This window comes from Crotalus tigris, unplaced genomic scaffold, assembly GCF_016545835.1.
Source record: "Crotalus tigris isolate CLP2741 ecotype Arizona unplaced genomic scaffold, ASM1654583v1 scf7180000017666.27876245, whole genome shotgun sequence".
NCBI lineage: Eukaryota > Metazoa > Chordata > Lepidosauria > Squamata > Viperidae > Crotalus > Crotalus tigris.
The window spans coordinates 5558226-5582047 of NW_024096551.1; the positions used below are offsets into that span (position 1 = coordinate 5558226).

The window sequence follows — 23822 nt, forward strand, 5'->3', positions numbered from 1 at the left end:
AATGGCTTTGTTATCTATTACCAGATATGTAATATTCCTTTCCAACTTGTGCTCATGACGTATGTTGAAAAAGAAAGCTAGAACATTGTGGCAAGAGGAAATGAAAATTCTAGTCCTACAAGCCTGGAAACTCTGACGTACAAACCCATATTTATAGGCCTGCATTAATGAAGATTCCCAAAATGAGTAACTGTTGAGAAAATCTGAATCAGCCAGTTTTTTTCATTACAGATAGACATCAGGACAATTTGTAACATTTTTTATACAGTGGTTATGTGTTTGACAAACAGCTGCAACGGGAAATTTCAGTTTCTGAAAATAGCTTTATTTATAGGTAAATATACTGTTGAAATCAGAGGAGCACCAGGGATCATATCAAGTAGACTGCTAATGATCTAATATTACCTCTATCAAAATTGTTATTTTTTCACAACATTTCCCATCTGATTCAAGACAAATCTTACTAATAATCAAGGTCCACAGGGTCTAAGACAAGGGTCTTCAAATTTGGCCCTTTTGTGACTTATGGACTTCAACTCCCAGAATTCCTCAGCCAGCATATCTGGCTGAGGAATTCTGGGAGTTGAAGTCCACAAGTCATAAAAGGGCCAAGTTTGAAGACCCCTGGTCTAAGACAACTCACTGCCGCCACCCTGTCCCTCTCATCCCAGCCGACTCACTTGCCATGGATAACTTGTCACGGGCAACTCACCACGAGAGAAGATAGGAGACCCCCCCCCTTCAGGCTCCATCTGGTCAACTCCTACATCTAATCCTTGAGTTATGACAGTAATGAAGCCTGCCCATTACTGTCACAAGTCAGGATGATTGTTAAGTGAACTACCTCATTAACAATCTCACTATCCCTGCTTTTCCAATGTATTTGTTAAATAAATTCATGGATTGTTATGTGGAGCATGGAGTGCCTCAGGAATGGAGGAAGAGTCTGGGAAGCCTAATGCAGGCATACATAAACCTGCATGGAGCCTCCCAAAGCCTTACCCCATCCCCTGAGGTATTCCATGCTATGCTTCCTTTCCCATAGGCTTGTAAGCGTCTCTTTACTCCATTTTGTCAGAATTATGTACTTATTTTTTGAAGCTCCTCAGAGTTCAGGAAATCTAGGTAGGGAATGAGAATTCTGTTTCTGGGCCATGTGGCACAACTGAGAAGAAGAAATGTTGCTGGTTTTCCCTTTGTCACTTGTTTTATGCTAGCACTGCTAATGCTGGGGGAATTAATGCTGGTGCTTGCAAAAAGAACAAATCTTGCCAGTTTTCTTCTCATTGCTAGCCTTAGCTCCCCAAGCATTAGCAGTGAAAAGCAGTGTAAAGCTAGCAGAACTAACACTGGGGGAGCTAAGGCTAGTTCCTTGACTACGTCCTGTGGCCCAGCAACAGAGCGGCCTATCCTCCTTCCCTATCCCGACTTCTGAGCTCTGGATATCTTCAAAAGGTAAGAGAGGGAATAGGGGCTTGGGTTGGGGAGGAGTGTGTAGAATCCGGAGGGGTGGCAATGCAGGCCCAGTGCCTGGGGGGATCTGGTGGGGCAGGATGGAAGGAAAATAGGTGGGTGGATGAGCTGCAGCATCTCGGCACTTAGTCATAAGAGCAAATGACACAGGTGCATTGCACATACCTTAATTTTGAAACAGGGTCATATGTAGCTTTTGGGGGAGCTTATTGTAATTTCAGAAAGTCATTAAATGACATCATAACTCAAGGACTACCTATATAGGCAGTAACTCAAGCTGTATTTCTATCTGGTTGCCAACATGATGTCTTAAATTCATGTATATATCACTTCATTGCAATTCTCCTTGAGCTTTCTTGGAATTAATGAAAATATAAATATAAGCTTAATGCAGACTCCCTGCATCCTTTTGCAACTTCCAATCATGATCTGAATTATGCTGTTGAAGTTCATCATCTTCATTGTGATAAACAGCAACATATCTCCTACAGAATGCTAACTTTGTTCCTTAACTATTCTCTTAAGAATCACTTATTATATTGTACTTCTTTTTGTGGGATATTAGTTACTGGCATGAGTTGATTTTGGTTAAATTCTTGTTTCTTTTCACTCGCAAAGTTTCCTTTGTCACTTATTGCCCCTTCTCCCCCAGAAAATATAATAGAACCACCCATATTTAACGGTATAATAAATGACAGCCTGTGGTAATAGTCCTCCCCCTGATTTATAAGCACAAATAATTTCTTTTTAAATTTACAGTCAGCCGCTCAGAGGAAAATTATAGAACCACCATAATTTGACAGGTGAGAAGAGTCAGAATTCTTTTTGCCTGGCAAAGTAATCAGCCATCATTATTTGGGCCTTATTAACAACTTATAGGTTTTTATTTTTAATTTGCATTGAATCAATGAGAAATGTCCAAACTTCTACACCTGTTATGTTGACTTTTCTTATTCTCAATCTACAAACAGCTGCAATGAAATAAAAGTATGCATGCATCTTTGCTAAAAGGTGTTATATTTAACTTTGTCCCAAGCAGAGACTGTGTCAGCAAAAGTTTCTGTTGTGAAAAGAACCCTTGAAACATAAAATTTGACTCAGGTATCAAAACCTTTGCATTCAGTTGAATATATATATGTATGTGTGTCGGACAGTAATAACAAATAGTAACCAATATTGTGTTATCATTGGGGAGAATGATTTCAATATAATGGAAACTTTTTGTACAAAGCTAACATTGCTCTAAAGCACTTAGCAACCATGTTAGTATGAAAAGTTAAGAGCCGTACAGCAGCTAGCTAAATCACCATGTCAAAAGCACTTGTGACTTTTGATGGTGCTCTGGAGGCCTTAGCTATAGCAACAGAAAGTTACCATTTGAGGAGTATTTCTTTGCAGCTTATTTCAGTTTCCTCATTACTTTCTGTCAGTCAACATAGGAAAAGAATTACTTCTGATGTGTAAAGAATGAGCAATAGTGAAAAGACTTTTAAGATTCCTGCTTTGTGGAAATCAAAATAGATCATTTTGACATGGGGAAAATCTCCATAAAATCCAAATAAGGAAATCTTTCTCCTCTGGATTCAATTTAATTATGAGGCGCAATAGCATGTCCTGGCTTTAGTGTGTCTGAAGACAACTTCTTGCCTTCTATTTCTACTTTTAATTTTAAAAACTATTTAATTAATAGAAAACAAAGCACAAGCTTCTAGTATCTTTATTTACAAAAGTGTTTTTTCACATACACCTCTTCAGGTGGTGTGGTAGCTCAGTGGTTAAGACATTGTGCTTGTTGGCTGGAAAGCCAGCAGACCAGGTTCGAGACAGGATGGGGTGAGCTCCCATCCTTGCCCCAGCTCCTACCAACCTGACAGTTCGAGAGCATGCAAATGTAAGTAGTCTTCAGACAGTGCTGACTCAGTGGCCTTGAAATGGAGATGAACACCCCCTCTATAGTCAGCAATGACTAGTGAAGTAAAAATCTGCAGAAACTCCTTTACCTTTACACTTCTTCAGGTATTCTTGGAAAATAGCAGCAATGGAAGACTGCAACCTGTAAAATTCAATGTGAGTGGCAACATGGGTCAAAAAAGTCAATATGGAGGCTGTGACTGCACAACTAAAGCTCAGTCCCTTTTTTTATATGCATTGCAGATGGCATTATCATTTCTTTCATCACCCTGTGAACATAATGGGTGGGAAAGAGCATCATGGAAGACTAAAAGAAGAGTAATTCCATCAGTTCTGGTAGATGAGTCTTTGTGGTTTGTTGATCCCCTTTATGGTCTCAACATTTCAAATGTGTCTACTCTTGTTTTAAATTGTGGTAAGTTGTAAGATATTTATTAATAGCTAGCTTGAATTCCATTAGTGTCTAAAGGAATGTAATGCTTAGGGTTCTTTGAGGAGGAAACGTTCTCACATTAAGTAATTTAAATTTATATCACAGTAAGTGTAATTTAAATTAGACATGCATTTTATAATGCACAAAAGGAAAATGAATGTAATTATTAACCTGATGAACTTGCTGCTCAGTATATAATTCACTCATTTATGGATCTATTTTATCATGAGTGACGTGGTGGCCTAGTTGTGAAGGCTCTTGCTTCTCATTTGGAAGGTTGAGGGTTCAATCCTAGGTAGCGGCAGATGTTTCTTTCCTAGGATGCAAAGAAAAAAGTATCTGCTGCAAACTCCACATAGGCATCCAGCCAATAAACACTTAGCTCCATCCATTCACCCTGACTCTACCCCAGATTAAGGGGTTACAGAACTGTAAAAAGGAAGTTTTCTAATGTATCTATTTTATCAATTCAACAACAAAATTTCCCAAAACAAATATTCTTTGGATTTCAAAGTTAAAATCCAAAATGTCATCTTCCTGTAAAACAAAAATATCAGAACGCGCTGGTTTTACTGCTCTTTTAAAACTGTAGTGAAAGGTCTAAGTTATCTGAACATATATACATCTACAGCTAGTCTTTGACCACAATTAAGCCCAAGATTTCCATTGCCAAGGAAAGCAGTTATGTGAGTTCTGCCCCAACCTTTTTTGTCACAGTTGTTATAGTTGTTAAGTTAATCATATTGATTTTGCTTGTTGGAAGCCAGCTGGGAAGATTACCAAAGGTGATCACATGATCCTGAGAAAGTGCAACTGTCATAAATACATGCCAGTTGCCAAGTGCTCAGATTTTGATTATGTGACCATGGGGATGCTGCATCAATTGTAAGTATGATGAACAGTCATAAGTCACTTTTTTCAGTTGTGGGGAAATATGTTTTGTACTTATTAAATATGTAGATACCAAATAAAAATACTACTATTGAAGACTATTAGGTCAACTCTTGTGTTACCTGAATTTCTGTTTGTAAGTTGCTATGTTATTTTAATCAACTAGGCAACAGGACAAAGACATTAGCACTTTCTAACCTTTTGTTTTCCTGTTCCCTTTCTGAAGAAATTAATGTGGCAAAGATAATTGAGAGAATGACAATTCCTAAACACTGAATGTACAAGTAAGAAACACAAAGTTATATTTTATTGAAAACAGTAACAGTGAGTGACATAGATAAACTTTTTACTAACACTTCCACCTGATTTTAAAAATCAAATGGGGAAAAAGGAGTAAAATGGGATAAATAGTTTTAAACAATTTGACAATATGCATAATTCACCACAGTTTACACAGCTCTTTGCATATTACAAACACATATACAAAATGGCTATACATATTGAATGTTAGAATTAAAGGCAGAAATATTAAACTAGATTCAGTAATAAAAGAAAAGCAGTCCCTTCATATTACGTCTAGTAGGCTTTGATACTATAAAGAAAAATATGTGTTTTATGATATTAGCTTTTTCTCAATTGTGCCTTTTCACATGTATAAATATTTTTTCATTACCATGTTGTATGCATCTTTATTGATCAACCGAAACATTGCTTTAACTGCTTGAAGCAAAGTATATCAGATTTTCATTGGGATAGAACAGCTACATCCAATTGACAGCTTTCCAGATGTGTTGGGACTACATCTGGTTTCAACACATGTGGAAACCTCCAAACTGAGAAAAATTTGGATCAAGTTCCAAGCACTATTTGGAGTGTTTCAAAGAGAAGCTGCTTTCCTTCTACATTAAGAGTGGGAATTCAGTGTCCTCCAGACCAGTGGTTCTCAACCTGTGGGTCGGGACCCCATTTGGGGTCGAACGACCATTTCACGGGGGTCGCCAAACAACGCAGTCCGCCATTTTTTCCCCCTTTTCCTTAGCTGTGCTACTCCCTTTTATTCTATTGGCTTTTGAAAGCCAATAGAATAGACTCTCTTGAATAGAGTCTAATTCTATTGGCTTTCAAAAGCTAATAGGAATTGTCCAGGCTGTCTCTGCCCTGCTGAGCCTGGCAAAAGTCCCGTTCTGCAAACGGTGCTCCACCAGTTGAGTAGTCCTCGACTTACGACCAGTTGAGTAGTCCTCGATTTACGACTGGTTGGGGGTCGCAGCATTAAAAAGGTTGAGAACCACTGCTCCAGACATTGCTGGAATATGACTCCCACTTCCCCTGATCACCTGATTGGAGCTAATTGGAAGCGGAGTCTTGCAATATTTGCAGGATCCTGGGTTCTCCAGTCTTATACCAAATTACCATTCTAGATTCCACTTTGTATGTTACAGAAAAGATTTAGAAGAGGAAAAGGAGGCAAGAATAATGCTTGGCATATATATATCAATTGTGATTGCCACCCATAGAAAACTCAGAGGCTTGTAGCTCAAAATAATTTTCTAACATTTTCTGTAAGGGAAGAAAAACAATGATATAGAAAATTTTAAAAAAACTTGATTTCCTAATTTTCAGTGTGATTCCAGTTACAAATGATTGTGCTTAAGTCAGCCTCTTTTATCTCAAAAATCATGCAATGATTTTATTCAGGGCACTTAAAACAGACAATTCACAGTAAATGAATGAACAAACTCAATAGGAGAATAAATCATCCTAAATTAATGCTCTGAGGCCAGGGAGTATATTTAAAATAAATGTAGTCCAAAAATATGAATGGAGTTTTTGATTCAAATCCTGCCAATCAGCTATAAGCAAACTGAATAATTTTCAGCTGCTTATTGTCCTCAGCCTACCGTAATTCCTCATTCGGCTGTTATAAGGATAAATTGGAGGGGAACCACTCTGCCACTCTGCTTTTTGAAGAAAAGATACTGAGGCCCTAGAACAGGGGTGTCAAACTGTCAGCCTGTGGGCTGGTTTCATCATACCGGAGCCACACCTACCCCATTGCCGGCAATGGCAAAAAAGCTCTGATACGTTACACGACATCACGTGACATCGTGAGTTTGACATGCCTGCCCTAGAAAGAATGTAAAGAAGAGCAACCAAGGTGATGAGGGGTATGGAAGCTAAATTGTAATGAATGGCTAAGGGAACTAGCATTTCTAGACTAAAGAAGAGAAAGTTCAGGGGAACATGATAGAGATCTTCCAATACTTCAAGGGCTTTGATTTATTCTCCATAAAAGTGAGACCAGAGAAGAAGCAATGGGTAGGAGCTGTTCAGAGGAAGTTCCAGTCTGGAAATAAGGACTTTGCTGATAGTGAGAATGATTTATCAGTGGAATAGCTTGGTTCCTGGAGTTATGAGTGCTCCATTACTGGAGAGTTTCAAGAAAAGATTAGACAACCATTTGTCTGGGATGGCATAAGGATTCCTGTCTGAGGTAAGAAGTTGGACTATAAGACCTCAAAGATCCCTTCCATCGTATAATTCTATAATTCTAAGACAAGGTATTAATTTTAGCTTAATAATAATCAAGGTGACTAGTATTCACATGATTAATTTCATATACATTAGATCAGCTCTCCCCAATCAAATGCCTTCCAGAAATATTGGACTACCCTTGTTGGTCACAAATGACAGATGTTGTAATTCCACAGATCTGAAGGTAGCAATTGAGAGGATAGCTTTACATAGTTTGTTAATCAGACTATTACTTATTTAACCAAAATAATTTTTATCATTTTTTTCCAAAAACATCTTATTCCCATTCTAAACAGTCATATCTAACAAGTGGGCTCCTGCTAAATGGATTTTCAAAGGCAACTCAAATAACAATTGAAACATAAGCAAAAAAAAAAAGGCACCAAAATAAAAACAGCTAAAATAATAATGTTTTGTAGTAAGGAACATTTGCAGAGTAATGGGAATCACAAGTTATATTCACTTTGGATATAATCAAAACAACTCCTCTGCACTAGGCTTCCCAATTGGGTAGTATTCAACTGTGTGGAGACCACACTTTTCAGATTTTTACTGATCTGTACTCTCCAGGTTGATGAAAGGCTGATGTATGTCCATTCTGTATCTCAAGCACTGGACTGGTGGATAGTGTAAAAGCAAAGCACACATGCTGCTGTTAGTTCAGTAAAAAAGCTATACACTCCCATATTGGAACCTTGCTGGAGAAAAGAACTCTTTTTGGCCCTTTCTAATTTAATCCCACAAATGGACAAACAATATGCTGAGGAAACAAAGATTCTACACCAACTTCTAGCGACCGTCTCAGTTTTGCACATCAGAGCATAATAGCAGATTACTTGTTAAATTCCACCTGAAAGAACTTCTGGTCAGTGGGCCAATCTGAGTGATAGTGGGTTGCAATCTTGTTACATAACATGTAAAAACTTTCACACAGTTATGCCTCATCTTCATACATATACTTATATCATAATCTCCTTAATATTATTCAGCTAGGATAAGAGCAGCTTTGGAGCTGCATATATAAATCCATAGGATTATGCATTGTTTAAAAATGTGTGATGTTAAGCATCACTGCTAGATCAAAAAAGCTTTGATTTGTTACCTAAAATACAAAGTGGCTTAGGTAGAGAAAATGGAGAAAGCTGAATGGAAAATTAGAGAAGGGATAAATATTGGAGGGCAATTTTTGCCTTAAACAGCAATCTTAGGAATACAATTCCCATCACATCCCAATAAAGCAGGAATCCTAAGGAATTGCACTTCCATACACTTACTGGATTGGCAAGCCAGTTTTGTTTTGTTTTGTTTTGTTTTTTTTTGAAAAAAAGATCACGATCACTTAAAAAGCACATTTGAAAAATCTCCATTTCTTTAAATTACTTTTAAGAATAAATTACTTTTAAGAATAAATTTTAAGTTTTAAAAATCTTAACGCCACTTCCCACTAATCAAATGATACCAAAGTAATTCTCATTAAATGGTAATCTATGCCATACAAGATGTGCAAATCTGATTGAAAAAGCAGGTTCTTGAAGCTTGCTACACTTTAGCAAACAGCTTCTAGGTAACATTGCATGATATGCTCAATTTATAGGTCTCCAGATATTGACAACTAAAACTCTCCTTATTGCTATTAACGCATCTGGGACTAATGGGATCTGTAGTACAATAAAATTTTGCAGTACTGTAGTACCTCAGTTCTGTCCTAATTGCATCTTCCCCTTAAATCACTGGGAGGTTCTAGAATAATCCCTGCTGGAAAAGGAAGCATTAGAATTATCCTTACAGGAACATCAAGCATTTCAAATAGGGCAAGAGGATTACAAAGTTTGAGGAGTGTGCAACTTCTGCACATTATATTTGAAAGCCATCTGAATCTTAGCCAGTAAAAATAATAGCTAGTATTCTAGGAATTGTATAATACACAATTTAGAGAAATCCATAGACACACATATTTCTACAATTTCTTTGTGGAGTAGGCAAATCAATTACATTAATTTGAACTGATGAATGAGTATGAAAAGGCAGGAGATGAGACAATGGTAAAAAGCATGCTTTATATATGTTCTGGATGGCTCTGGAGGCAGGAAATCATTTCTTGGACAGGCTTTCCTTCATAGCAAATTTTGTAAACAGCAGTAAATAGTGGAAACCTAAAAAAATAAGACAAGTAATCATCTTACTAGGAAGAGAATAAAAGCTATAGGTGTTCAACTTTCATGATCCTCTGATGACCAAAATAAATCTGAGATACCATTTATTTATTTATTTGATTTGTTATCTCCTTTTTCTATTCAGGCAAATATATTAGTCCCTACATTAAGATATATTATAGTGCAATTAAGAAAGTATAGTGCAATAAAAAAATCATAAAATTTTTAGAGGAAAAACATATCTTCTTTTTTGTTCATTACATTCTGCAGACCAAAATTACCAGATCATTTTACAATGTATTCATTGAGTGCCAACATGTTGAAATATTGGATGAGGAATTGGGAGACTCAGATTTTGGTCCTCACTTCAGTATGGAAACCAGCTGAATGACTTTGGACAAGTCACTCTTTCTCAGCCCGAATCTCCTTTTGGCTCTGTGATTAACAAAATCCCTCTTGCATCATGCCTTGATAGCTTTGCTTATAAGAACCAGACAAGTTCAGTGCAAAAACAAGTGGGCCTTGCAACCATGCTGGAAAAATGCTAAGAAAAACAACAACATATGTATATCCTATTTGTTCCTGTCATGGATATGTTAAAAATTGGAACCAGATATTAAGAATTTCGACTGATTTATCCTTTTGCTGAGGTGAGGAACTATGGCCCTTTTATGACTTGTGGACTTCAACTCCCAGAATTTCTGAGCCAGCATACCTGGGAATCCACAAGTCATAAAAGGGCCATAGTTCCCCACCCCTGCTTTATGGGAAGGCCACAAATGTTCCAACCATTTTTGTTTTCAAATCATAAGAACTTCACAAGTCACAAGAACTGAAAATCAAATTCTGTAGGAGTTTTTGAACTTCTTTATGAAATATAGGTCGTGTTTCTCTGTTTTATTTTCTATTAGTAACTTTTACAATAAAACAGAGAAAGGTTGGGAGAACATATTATAACGGCAACTCCTAAAAGGAACTGGAAGTTAAACAAATTGGTATATTGCTTATGATTAAAGAAAATAAACTACAGGAAAACTACTGCAGGAACTTAGGATAAACACTTTTTGAATTTTCAAGTAATCAAGTGTGCAAACATTCTTAAGCATGCACACAATTTTAAAAGGACTAGATAAAATTTGTTTTTTTTTTATTTTCTGTCAAAACAAATAGAATGAGACTATTTATATATTAATATTATTATTATTGGGAGATTATTTAAATATATAACTCAGTAATCACTAGTTCCTCATCCTAGCAAACTCTCTGAGTAGAAGAAAGTCCTTACTTCCTAACACAATCTCAAATGATCCAAAAGTTTTTGGAACAGATTTGGGAGGTATTTGCGGTTGAAAATAGGGGAAAGAAATAAGAAGATTAGTCGCCCACTTACTTTTCCACCAAACCTTTCTGCTGAAGAATGCGATACACTTCTGCAGAAGTCTGTGGTCCTTGAAGTTTCTGCCCATTCAGCATCTCTTGCTCCAGTTCTTCAATACTCTGAATGTTAAAAAAAAAAAAAAAGTATTTCTAAGTTTCATTGATATAGATAAGAATGTAAATATACCTGTTAAGAGTTTCAGACAGAAATCCTACTTCCTACTTCCTAGTGGATTAGCCCTTTACCAATCTACCTTAAAAACAAGCAATTAGCAAGTCATACTCTTATTACAATTAGCAGTTAATCTGTTATTAGCACAGTCTGTGAATACACTGGCATTGTGGTTATGACATTGCCTAGTTCTATTATTACTTTTAACAAAGCAGTTATTGCCTGAGGCATTTTTAGAGGTTCTGATTCAGGATGATCACTAACTTTTGGGTGGGATTTGTTTTCTTCTTATTTTCCTTTTAACACAAGTTAAGAGTCCTCTAAAAATATTTACTAAAAGCAAAGGAAACAGGCCCCTTTTGGCCACTCTGTAATTTTAGTACGGTTTAGAAATAAAAAAACGTTTGCAGTTACATTATAGAAACATAAACTCAATAACTTATAACTAAGTGCAAAAACATATCTTATTATCTTCTGATACAGCTACAAAAGAATCATTCCAAATGTGTTAACCACTTGGGTTGGGAGAAAGTATCCCTGACACCACAAGTAATATACCTTTCCTGTTTTAACAAATGCTTCAGCCACTCTCCGATTTCGGCCACCGTAACAAGTTGTGATTAAATCTGCAACCCCACAGCTCTCCAGGAAAGTAGCAATGGAGACCTGCCCCTTGCAGAAGATTTTGGCAAAAGCTATCATTTCCATTAATCCAAGTCTAATGACAGCTGCTTTGGTATTATCTCCACAGCGAAGACCGTCACAGAAGCCAGCTCCTACTGCCACTATGTTCTAAATAAAAGACACGGAAAAGGCAAAGAGACTACAGGATGATTGAAAAAACCACTGAACCTACAATTACATGCATGCAACATAAATTTCAAGTTCTCAACTGAACCTAAAATTTCTGTATCTAAGTGAGATATCTGTTAAGTGAATTTTGCCCCTTTTTTGCCACGATTGTTAAATGAATTGTTGCAGTTGTTAAGTTAGTAACACAGTTTTTAAATGAATATAGCTTCCCATTGACTTTGCTTGTCAGAAGGTCACCAAAAGTGATTAGGTGCCAGCAAGCAAATTTGGAATTTTGAAAACATGTTACAAGCACAAAATGATATATCATTGATACAGTATCTTTCTTTAATAGGCTGCTGAGCCAAGCCACTCCAATAAAGGAACCTTGGTACATTTGTTCCTATCATCCTCTTTAACCCATAGGATGCCATCCCAGCTTCTTTTGTTTTTTTGGGGGGGAGGGCAGGCATATTTCTAAATCACACTGGTAAGCCTTCTCTTATGTCTGGCCTGAAGTATGCAATATTATCTGGTGGGTAAAGCAACTGCATTATCTTGAAGAAAGGAAATTCAGATTTCTGAAAGTAAGTTTGATTTGTATGATAATACTGAATAGTCTTAAACAATTATCAATTTCCAGAATTAATTTTACATTTTATCTGATCACTCTTTGCTGTGATGGAAACGCATTTAAATAGGGCATGAACTAGTTGTCTATCACCTTTATATAATGAATTATATCCCAGTGGCCATGTTGGCTGAAATTCTAAGAATTATAAGCTCTAGTGCCTTGTATCTTGTCTGGAAACCCATTCAGAGATGAAAAAAATGTGTTGCAATATAAGAAATCATTCAGTATCACTTAGGATTATAAACCAAGATATAAAAACCTTAATTCACCATGGTTACAAATCTTGGCTACCAATCTTAATTCTATGTGAATCTTGCATGAACTCAGTCCAATTCGAACTTTATCCCATGAGATACAATTGGCTAAAAAGGAAAAAGTTGCCCTAGTTCTTGTTGTCTACCATTAAACTAACCAACAATAAAAATCTAAAACTCCTATTTCAAAGTGCTTTTGAAGAAAGAGGAAGATGTAAGTGCCTATGTACTGAAAATTTTTTTGCATTAATCCAATAAGGCAGTTTTGGCATCAACATATTACTGAAGATTGCAGAGGAAGCAAACACTGAAATCAATTCTTGTAACAAACTCCTCTGCAAGCATTTCTCTTATGAATAGGTGGGAGGCAATTTAGTTTTTTAATGCTCTCTTTAAAAAAGAAAAAAAAGTACCTTAAGAGCACCACAAATCTCAACTGTATCAGCATCATCCACAACAGTTATTCGGAAGTTTGGGGTCTGTAGAAGTTCTTTGAAAAGGAGGCCATTTTCCAAGATTTTAGACCCTATTTTTGTTGGGAAGCAGGGAAAGGAAAGGGGGAAAAGAAATTACTAATGTCATTTAATTATCATCTCAGCATTTCTAAGCAGGAAACAAAATAAAAACTTTACACAACTCAATTAAAAATGTTGAATCTTCAGCATGCTCCAAATCCTTCTGATTCCAGAGCAACTGTTAATTTATACCAGAATGGCTGAGATAGAGTTCTAGTGAGAGATGAGAAATAGACGGAGAAATCTCTAGAGCAGTGTTTCTCAACCTTGACAATTTTAAGGCATGTGGACTTCAACTCCCAGAATTCCACAGCCAGCAATGCTGGCTGTGGAATTCTGGGAGTTGAAGTCCACATGCCTTAAAATTGTCAAGGTTGAGAAACACTGCTCTAGAGGTCTATGGAGATTCTCAATCATCCAAGTCATGGTTGTCCCAAAGGTGCTTTTCCAAAAGGCAACTGGACTGGATTTTCTTTGTTTTTCCCTTGAAAATATTTCACTTCTTATCCAAGAAGCTTCAGAAGAGTTAGAACTGAAAAAGCTTTTTGGACGAGAAATGAAATGTTTTCAAGGAAAAAGACAAAGTCCAGTTGCCTTTTGGAAAAGCATCTTTGGGGAAAATCTCTTAGAGGTTAGCCACCTGATGATTCTTGTATATATGTTCAATTATATGCTGTCTAGTCATATTTTATTTGATGTAGGCTTTTACTAATAAATGCCTCTTCGTTTTGAAATGCGGTATTATGGTGAATAAAATATAGAGAAAACTAATTTACCCTTTGACTAATATTGAATCAGCCAAGGCAACACATATTTCATATTTCTAGCATCCTAATTTATCCTTTCATGAAAGAATAATACTATTGACAAAACAGGTGTATTTGAGATGCAAAGGCAATAATTAAGACATGATTTTTCAGCTACAAAAAGCACATGCAGGTTTTGGAAGGCCTTAATATAAGTATGTCAAGATATTGTATTGCTAGTGCTTGTCTGATAGTAAGACGCATTTAACTTCTATAGCAGGGGTGTCAAACTCGCAAGTCACGTGACGTGTTGCGATCTATTGTGACTTTTTTTCCATTGCCGGCAATGGGGTGGGCACGGTTTTGGCATGATGCATCTGGCCTGTGGGCCAGCAGTTTGACACCCCTGCTCTATAGAATTTCTTTTTAAATAGACCTATCTTGGATTGCACTATTCACCATATAATTCAGTCTGATATTTTCTGGATCAGGGGTCCCCAATCCCCGGTCCATGGACCAGTACCGGTCTGCGGCATGTCAGCAACTGGTCTGCGCAAACAAGTGAAGCCCCATCTGCAGGATGCAGGCAACACACAAAACTAGGCACCCTCCAGTCTACGGAAAAACCTCTCTCCACGGAAGCAGTCCCTGGTTCCCAAAAGGTTGGGGATCTTTGCTCTGGATGCCTGGCCTTCCAGGATTTCAGTCCTGGTTGAATATTCTAGAATTATAGTCCCAAAATACTGGGAGGGGTTCTGCCTGAAGAAATCTGCTTTAAGATCAAATGTGGGTCAGTTACCGGGACCAGAGATTTAGTCTTCCGAACTCTTGGACATATGCCCATCTTCAGAGAATTCTCTCTACTGGAATATATGTTTTGGCTATTCTGTGAGTAATATTTATGTGGTGCCTTCTTATTGGTTGATTAGTTGTTGATGGCTCATGATTGGCTGTTGTTTCCTTGTGTGGCCAAGCCCTTGGCTCCTAAGTACATGATAAGCTGGTAGTAAATCAGCATTCCTGTTAAATAACAAGGGGCCATTTTCCCAGGCTTCATTAATTTCCCTGGCTTTACAACAATACTGAAATGAAAAACAAAATGCCACTTTATTGAGAGCAAAAGGTTATTGCTGAAGAGCAGTGGCAGAGGCCTCTGCAGCAATAAACACTCTCTTTAAAATGAGAGGCATGATTTGGCAATCGAAACTATGATTCTTTTTATAGCTATATAATGCATGCAATGATTGATTATAAGGAGCAGAGATCTGATTATTCAGTTGCATTTGTCATTTTAAACCCAATGATTATTGCTGTAGATATTCCTGAACCCACCCAAATGTTATGAACAGCAACTCTATTGATATTTTAAAAAACACAGCTGGAAATTTAGGAGTTTCTTTCTTTTTTAAAGGAGAATAACAGTTAGGAATATCCTTTCTATCCTCACAAAGGAAATACTCACTGCTTATTCCTGTTACAGAGAATTGAGGTAAGCAATATCATACTATTAATGTCAGCATCACTAAGTTCAATAACACCTACTTATTACTAATCCATGGGCAGGATTACAAACTAAATATGAACAAATGCATGAGATACTAAGGATCGGGCAAAACTGAAATGAAGGTATTTATTGAAAAGCATCATGTTATTTTTTTAAAATTTACCTATTGTGGTTTCACAGAATTTCTCTGCAGCTACTTCATTGGCAATGTTTGCTCCCATCAACACACTGATATCTATCCCCATTTTTGCCCGGATTACATCAGAGATGAGTCTGAGTCCCTCAGGGCCTTCATCTATACCCTGCAAGAAACATAGGAAGGCAATGGTTGCAGTTGATAATCATTTTTTAAAAAAGAATATGCAGTCAGTAATGCTCTGGATGAACTTTACAATGGCATGTGCATAGCATATAAAATTATCTAATCTTTACTGATGCAGTGTCTGCTTACAATCAGACATATTCAGTTTATCACATATTTTAAGCATAGATTTACAGATTTACATACAATTCTGTCTTGTACTAAATGAACATTTAGCATTTTTTCCTTTCAACATTTTAAAATCACTATTCAAAAACAAGGTGGAACATATCACATTATTTTACTAGAACACCATAGTAGGCAAAAATATAGTTATTTCTGAATCTGCCTAATTTTTTCAGTTAGGGCATACATTAAAATCCAGTGAACAGGAGCAAAACATAGAAAGAAGGAAAAAGTTTTCCTCATTATTTATATTTGCTAAAAAACAGGGGATGGAAAACTACAACTTGGTTTTATGCTAATTTTCATTCCCCCAAACCCATTTATGTAACTTTTGAAATAAATGCATAATCATTACCATCATGTAATAAAAACCAGGATCTAAACAAGTCTATTGAGTAACTGAAATAAAGAGGTGTACAATCATCAGGACGTACAGCAACATTCAGGGTCTCTGAAAGTTGTGGCCTCCAGAAGTTGTAAATGCTCCAACATTGGGAGTTTTTAAAAAGAGATTGGACAACCATTTGTCTGAAATGGTATAGAGCAGTGGTTCTCAACCTTTTTAATGCCGCGACCCCCAACCGGTCATAAGTCGAGGACTAAACCGGTCGTAAGTCAAGGACTACCCAACCAGTCGTAAGTCAAGGACTTTCCCTGCCCGGGAGCGCCATGCATGCGTGGTACCGCCCCCTGCACTGGCCGAGGCATAGCTGGCAAGCGGCAGAGACGGAGCAGGCCGACCACCGGCTGGGCCACCAGCTGGCCCAGCCCAAGGGAGGTAAGGCACCTGCCAGAAAAGGGGAAAAAAATGGCGGACAGCCTTGCTTGGCGACCCCCGTGAAATGGTCGATTGACCCCAAATGGGGTCGCGACCCATAGGTTGAGAACCGCTGGTATAGAGTTTCCTGCCTGAGCAGGAGGTTGAACTAGAAGATCTCCATGGTTCCTTCCACCTCTGTATTCTGTTCTATTCTATTGTGTTCTGTTCTATAACAAATGACTACCCAACAGAACCAAGTTTTTGTTGTTTTTAATGCATTTAGTTATTATAATTATAATATGTTTTTTTTTAATGTTGTTTTGACCTTACTGGGAGCTGCCCAGAGAAAAATATAAGAGGGGTGATTAAACAAATGTTTTAAATAAATAAATTATATACAGGTGGGAATACAACTGCAGGAATTTGTCAGCCTCCTCCTGAGCATACCTTGGATTGATCTATCCTGATATCTAACACCCAGCTGCTCCTGAATATATTTTACCTTCCACTTTCCCACTCTCTTCACATGGAGATGGCTGCCCTTGGGTGCTTCTGCGGGCTGGGTGAATGAGACTTCAACTCGTAATCTGAATCATCATGGCCAAGGGGCAGTTCCTGACGCTATCACTGACATTTTGTCACCAAGGTTCCCTGGCTTATATTTCTATAGAATTCTTTATCTACACTTCATTGAACAGTTGTTTAATAAGCTGCCCAGAGTCACTTATTTGAGTTGTATGTACTTCATGATTCTGTTAAGAGCAATTACAGAAATTGAATACTGTGGTAAATAATTCAGAGTATCATTTTATACATGAAAAGAAACAATTGTATCTTATTTGCTGTACCTTAATGAGAGTTATACCAACAGCTTGCTTTGTTACATGCCCAGCAATTGCATCACAGATTTTATAAATGAACTGGTGGGGAATGACAAAAACCAACAAGTCTGCATCTTTCACAGCTTCAGTCAAATTTGGGACTGCAACCTGAAAAAAAAAATTTGGAAAAGAAAAAAAGAAGATATGTGTAATCATGTTCAAAGATACCCAATTCACTATTCTTTATTTTAAATTGCATTTAATTAATAGGAATAGCAAATTCATATAGTAAAGTCAAAAGGAGACCATTTGAAAATAATAGTAAAAAAAAATTACACAAACCCTGCAAAACTTGTTGATAAGTCGTATTACAGCAGATGGAACTGGAAAATTATAGATTTCCGGAATGAATAATTGAATAGCCAAGTTGTTAATATCTGCATATCCAATTGACCATAGTAGCAAATTGCAAATACAAACAAATAAGTAAATTTGGAATATACTTATAACCAAAGCCTTCTAGACTTTTTGCTTAAAAAAGAAAATAATCTTGTGACATGGTTTTGAGGAAAGAACAGGTTATAGACAGAATAGAAATATGATATAATCTTAAAGAGAAATACGTTTGATACAACTGTAAATGCAGCTACCAAGAGAATGATTGGAAACTATTTCTTTTAAATATTTTTTCATGTTTTCTATTCTTCTGTTTTCTTTTCCTTTTTCTCTTTGACATTTATTGTATCTTTTCCTTAAACGTATTTGTTATAGATTTAAAATATTTTAATAAAAACTATGGTAAAAATATAAGCACAGCATTCTAATTAAATTATTGGAAAGACTCCTTCAAAGGAAGGCACCTTATGTTTGACTTTTTGAGGTGGATGGCAACTGTTCTTTTGAGATTTAACATATGTACATGCCAATGAAAACTGCTTTATTTTCTTTGATATCTGGAAAGTTATCTAATTTATCCTCATGAGGTAAAACTAATAAGCCAAGATTGAGATCCAGTGAGGTGACAGGTAGCCAATTTCCTATAATTGGTTTGGTAGCAGACATTCATGAAAGACCAGAAATTTCCAAAAGAGTTTTCTTACTTTCGCAGGAATTGTATGTCATATGAAATCAAGAGAAAGTGTATTGAGATATATGATCAATGCCCACATATATCCCTTCCAATATTTACCACATTTTCTGGTAGTTTATATCCAGGAAGATATTTCACATTCTCATGATCATTATTTATGATGTCTGTAAGTTTCCTCCCATTAATAGTTTCTTCAAAAACCCACATTTTCACTGTAGAAGCAAACTTCTGCATTGTTTTTACATTGTTGCCTATTATTTTAGCCACAGCAGAACCCCTGGAAAAAAAATGCATTACAAAATATGCAAATTTATAAAATACACAAGCTATAAAATATGCAACTTAAGAATGAGGAAGAAATGTAATAATCGGATAATAGGTCCAATTAAATTCATATAATTTTCAAATGTAGGGCTATCATTGGAAGAGAAATGTCCTAGTGGTAGAGCTCATTGAAACTATAGCATGTTTTCTATCTAGAAATCATCACATGGTTTATAGCAGAGCCTATCTTTAGAATGATATACACTGTCTACTTTCCTTTTAAAAAGATATACAGTTGTTATATTATGCCATGCTCTTATTTTATGAGTTTTTATACAATATCTACACTGGGAATTGAACTCTGGACAACACCATTAAGCTCCAGTGCCAGGAAAACTCCTAAAACTAATGCACTGTTTGTAGACATCTCAAATGCCATAGTCCAATTCCTGGTATCAATGGTCATTTAAACTCAACAAATTTCAAATAGAATGAAAGTAAATATATACTACAACCAGTTTGGTGTAGTGGTTTAGGTATTAGGCTAGAAACTGAAAAACCATGAGTGTCAATCCCATCTTGAATACAAAGCCAATGGTGATCTTAGGCCAGTCACCATCTTTCAGCCCTAGGAAGGAGGCAGTTGCAAACTAATTTTGAAAAATCTAGTCAAGAAAACTACAGTCTCTGAGAAGCCAACCTGACTGAACAAAAAGTGTATACTGCCCCCTGGTGGCTGTCCATCTCATAGTCATGATTTTGGGTGGCTAACAAAACAAAAGCATATCCAATAATTAAAAACATAAATAATATGACATTGCATAAAATAGCAGCTAAGAACAATGAAAATCTCACAGTCATTATAATAAAAGGTGGGCTCACGATCATTATATCAAGACCCTAGGTTTCAATTATTTGCAACTCTTTCAGCCTTCTCTTTGCAGAAAAAACTCCCTTATTTTGTTCTGTACAGTATTTCTGTCCAGTGTTGACTCTTGGTGACTCCCTGGTCTAGGCCCTGTGGTTTTCTTAGAAAGATTTCAGAAATAGATTGTTATTGTCTGCTTCTCAGGACTGAGAGAAACAGGCCTAAAGTCACTTAACTCCTTTTGTGTCTTAGGCAGGATTAGAACTCACAGTCTCTTGGTTTCCAGCCAAGAAAATTTTTGAAGGTTTTTGAAACAAATGTTTGATCCTGTTAATTTAAATATCACAGATTCTAGACCTAGAAAATATAGGGATTAATTTAGGTTTTTACTTTTGGAGGAAAAAAAAACCCCAAAGAGATAAGTGGTGTTCCATAACAAGCATCCTCATTTCTAACAGGAATTTTTATGAACACAAGAACAACTCTGATCGATCAGGAAAAGTTGGTCCCAGTCCTAAGCCCTCTGTTCTCACTGGGACCAACCAGTGCAGGTCTCTGCCATGCTTGTGAAACAGAGGCACACCTCTCTCCCAACAATGCTTATTGCACCTGATATCTGAAGGGATGCTGCCCCACTCCGAATTAAACTGTGTTAATCACAAGTGACAGCCCTTGATAGAACTATCCCCCACAAAGTTATTCAATCCCTTTTTAAAGCTGTTCAAGTTTGTTGCCATCATGTCTCTTATGTGGCAATGAATTTTGCAGCTTAAGTATGTCCTGCATGAATAAATGCTTTCTTTCCAATCAACTTCATTAGATGCCTTCAGGCCCTAAAGTTTTGAGAGAATCCTTTCTTTCTTCTTACCACCCATGATTTTTATACCTCAATTGCATTTTTCCCATAATCACATTTTTTACAAGCTAAAACATCAAAATACTCATGGGGAAAGTGTTCAAGACTTGTAATAATTTTGACTACTCTCTTTTGCACTTTTTTCCAAAAATCTATTGCAAATTTTTCCAAGAATTATTTCAGCATAGTGCGACATGAGTATACGGGGCTTAAGATGAGAATTACAACTTAAATGTATATAAGGGCACTTATAAGGTTGCATTTTATGTTCACCCTCTCCTAAGATTATCAGCAAGGAATTTGCCTTTTTTATAGCCAAAGACCACTTCCAATAATGTAACTGGCTCTATCCTCTGGAATTATTGGTTTGTAACTATAATAAATACTTGTGCCATACAGCAGGGAAACACTTTTTTGCACTGCAATCACTGCAAGAGCAATGCTTTTATGGAAGTTTTTCCCATCAGGTAAGCTTTGGCTCTGCTAAACAGTATCTACAATCATTTCAAAAACCAGCATATCCAGGTGGAGGATCTGGCTGAGAGAATACCATCGTAGATAACTGCCTTAGATTTAAACTCTTGGGAGGAGAAATGCTAGGGCCATCAATGGACATTCAAGCTCAGCCCCCCCCCCCCTTTCCTAATGAAGGGACTAACTTGGAATAGCCACACCTCCACATCAGGCGGGGAAAGGGCAGCCTTCAACCCCTAAAGCCGTCTGCAAAAGGGTGAGGTGCAAAAGCCCCACCTGCCCGACAAAGCAACACCTGAGCAGGCTTAGTAGGAAATCTGTCCACGCCCAGTTTAGGGAAACTGTCAGTTTTCGTGGAGGGATGAAATATGCGGGTATTTCTCCCCACAAAAAACAGCCATAGTAAAGTGCAAGCTCTGCTGACGCCCCTACCAACTCCGAGGCGAATTGCACTTCTCCACTCACCAGTTTCCCGACCCAACGATGCACACTTTCAAGGGTGCCGAGGCTCCAGCCATTGGAAATACCTGAGGGCACGTTCCTGCCGAAAAAGAGCCCAGGGCAAAAGAGCTCAGGAATCCCAATTGGCCGCGGCAAAGAAACCTCCAGCGGCCATGAAGCACCGACATAGGCGAAGCAGTCAAGCCCGCCTCCAAACCCGCCTCCACGAAGAGCCGAAAAACTCCCTCGTCCGGGGCTTGCTGGGAATTGTAGTCGACGTCGATAACTAACCCGACGCGTGTTTCTTTTCTGCCTGCACTTTTTTGAGGTTTACATAACGTTTAAGTTTATAGCCTGGGTGTGTTGCTGCTCTTGCACATGGACTAGGCGTACAATCCGATTCATGGCGAATCCAGAAGTCTAGGGCATTTAATCTCCCGTAATTATTTCAATTTATCTGAGTATAAGTTGCACTGAATTCATTACGATGACTAAATAAGCGTGGATGCAATTCTCTTCGTGTTCTCTTTTAGATTCCCCCAGAAACTCTCTTCACTATTTATATAATTTCGTTTAAGTACGGTTAATCAAACTAGCTTCTAAGTTTTACAACAACAGTTGAAGACGCTAGAAGTATCTGCACTGATCTCCTTTAATATTCCTTATAAGTCCCAGTAATTTTGCCAAAAAGAGGACAATCGTCTGAAACACAGAAGCGGGGTGGTCAGCAACAGAAAGCAGCAGGCTGATGACAGCACATTTATACGAAGTTAGTTCTTTGTCAATTGAGCAAGTGCAGAGTTACAGTTTAGGCATCTGTATTTACTCGATCCTAAGTCCTATTGAAGTCTGGTCTGCATGGATTATCCTAATTATGGTCTGTTGAAAATTACATGAAGATCTGGTTCACTCAACTTCTAATTTACAAACTCAGAGGTTGGATTCACATACCAACTCTGCCAAATCCAATAAAACACAGTAAGCGTTAGTGCAATACCTCAATCTAGCAAATTCAATGACACACCCAAGTAAGTAGATAGCCAACAAAGGGGTAGTGTTCAGACTTTGTACTATCTAATGGTGAGATGTGTATTTGATGTGTAAGTTGAGTAAACAGGAATGGGGAAGAAAGTTCAAAAGGTATAACACTTTAGAGAGAACACAAATAAGGTTCAGATGACGAAGTTTAAATAGAAGTATTTCCTGCTGAAGAGCAAAATAAAAAGGAAATAAAAAAAATCCCAACAACTATTTTTTTTAGGAATGCTGTTATGTATACATAGAAAGATAATTTGAGTTGTTTTATATAGTTTAGGGTTTGGAGGGGGATGTGTGTGTGGGAAAAAAGCGCTATTGGCTCAGTTCATAGATTCTGACTACAAAATATGGTAGTTAAATTTAGCGTATGGTCCATCTAACCCAGTGGTTCTCAACTTTTTTAATGCCGCGATCCCCAACCGGTCGTAAGTCGAGGACTACTCAACTGATGCAGCACCGATTGTAGAATGGGGCTTTTGGCAGGCTCAGCAGGGCAGAGACAGCCTGGACAATTCCTATTGGCTTTTGAAAGCCAATAGAATTAGACTCTATTCAAGAGAGTCTATTCTATTGGCATTCAAAAGCCAATAGAATAAAAGGGAGTAGCACAGCTAAGGAAAAGGGGAAAAAAATGGCTGACTGCGTTGTTTGGCGACCCCTGTGAAATGGTCGTTCGACCCCAAATGGGGTCCCGACCCACAGGTTGAGAACCACTGATCTAACCATTGTGATTAATTAACCAAAGTTTGGTATGTTGTGCGGACATAGCTGCAGTCATAATAATTTTAATTAGCACAATGAATGACCCCAGACATTATAGAATATAACCATGAGTTATGGTTTAGCAGTGTGAACTCAGCTGATTGTTTTGTTCAGTAAGCATGATTAAATGGGCAATAGCTTGCCATACATATGGTGGTTTTTGTAATCAAAAAAGAGAATGTAGGATGAAGCTATGACAGAAAAATAAAATTATTTTTGTTTAGAGTTAATAGTAATAACATTGGAAGGGACCTTGGAGGTCATCAAGTCCAACCCCCTGCTCAGGCAGGTAACCCTATACCAGTGGTTCTCAACCTGTGGGTCGGGACCCCATTTGGGGTCGAATGACCATTTCATGGGGGTCGCCAAACAACGCAGTCTGCCATTTTTCCCCCCTTTTCCTTAGCTGTGCTACTCCCTTTTATTCTATTGGCTTTTGAAAGCCAATAGAATAGACTCTCTTGAATAGAGTCTAATTCTATTTGCTTTCAAAAGCCAATAGGAATTGCCCAGGCTGTCTCTGCCCTGCTGAGCCCGCCAAAAGTCCCATTCTGCAAACGGTGCTGCACCA

The 23822-nt window shown here is 37.4% G+C and overlaps 1 protein-coding gene across 3 annotated transcripts; it reads right to left on the reverse strand.

The window, feature by feature from the left end:
- Positions 1-8538: 8538 nt before the first annotated feature.
- GPD1L (glycerol-3-phosphate dehydrogenase 1 like) lies at positions 8539-21679 on the reverse strand. Of its 3 annotated transcripts, none has more exons than XM_039336329.1 (8): positions 21476-21678; positions 18648-18825; positions 17486-17626; positions 15554-15692; positions 13039-13151; positions 11504-11737; positions 10787-10893; positions 8539-9396 (listed from the first exon to the last, which is right to left on the reverse strand). In XM_039336329.1, the coding sequence occupies exons 1-8, from the start codon at positions 21637-21639 to the stop codon at positions 9300-9302; spliced, it is 1173 nt and encodes a 390-aa protein (XP_039192263.1). In that variant the 5' UTR covers positions 21640-21678; the 3' UTR covers positions 8539-9299. The 3 variants fall into 3 exon arrangements, with proteins under 3 accessions (XP_039192263.1, XP_039192264.1, XP_039192265.1); XM_039336330.1 differs by having other exon boundaries at positions 21538-21666; XM_039336331.1 differs by lacking the exon at positions 11504-11737 and having other exon boundaries at positions 21476-21679.
- Positions 21680-23822: the final 2143 nt, after the last annotated feature.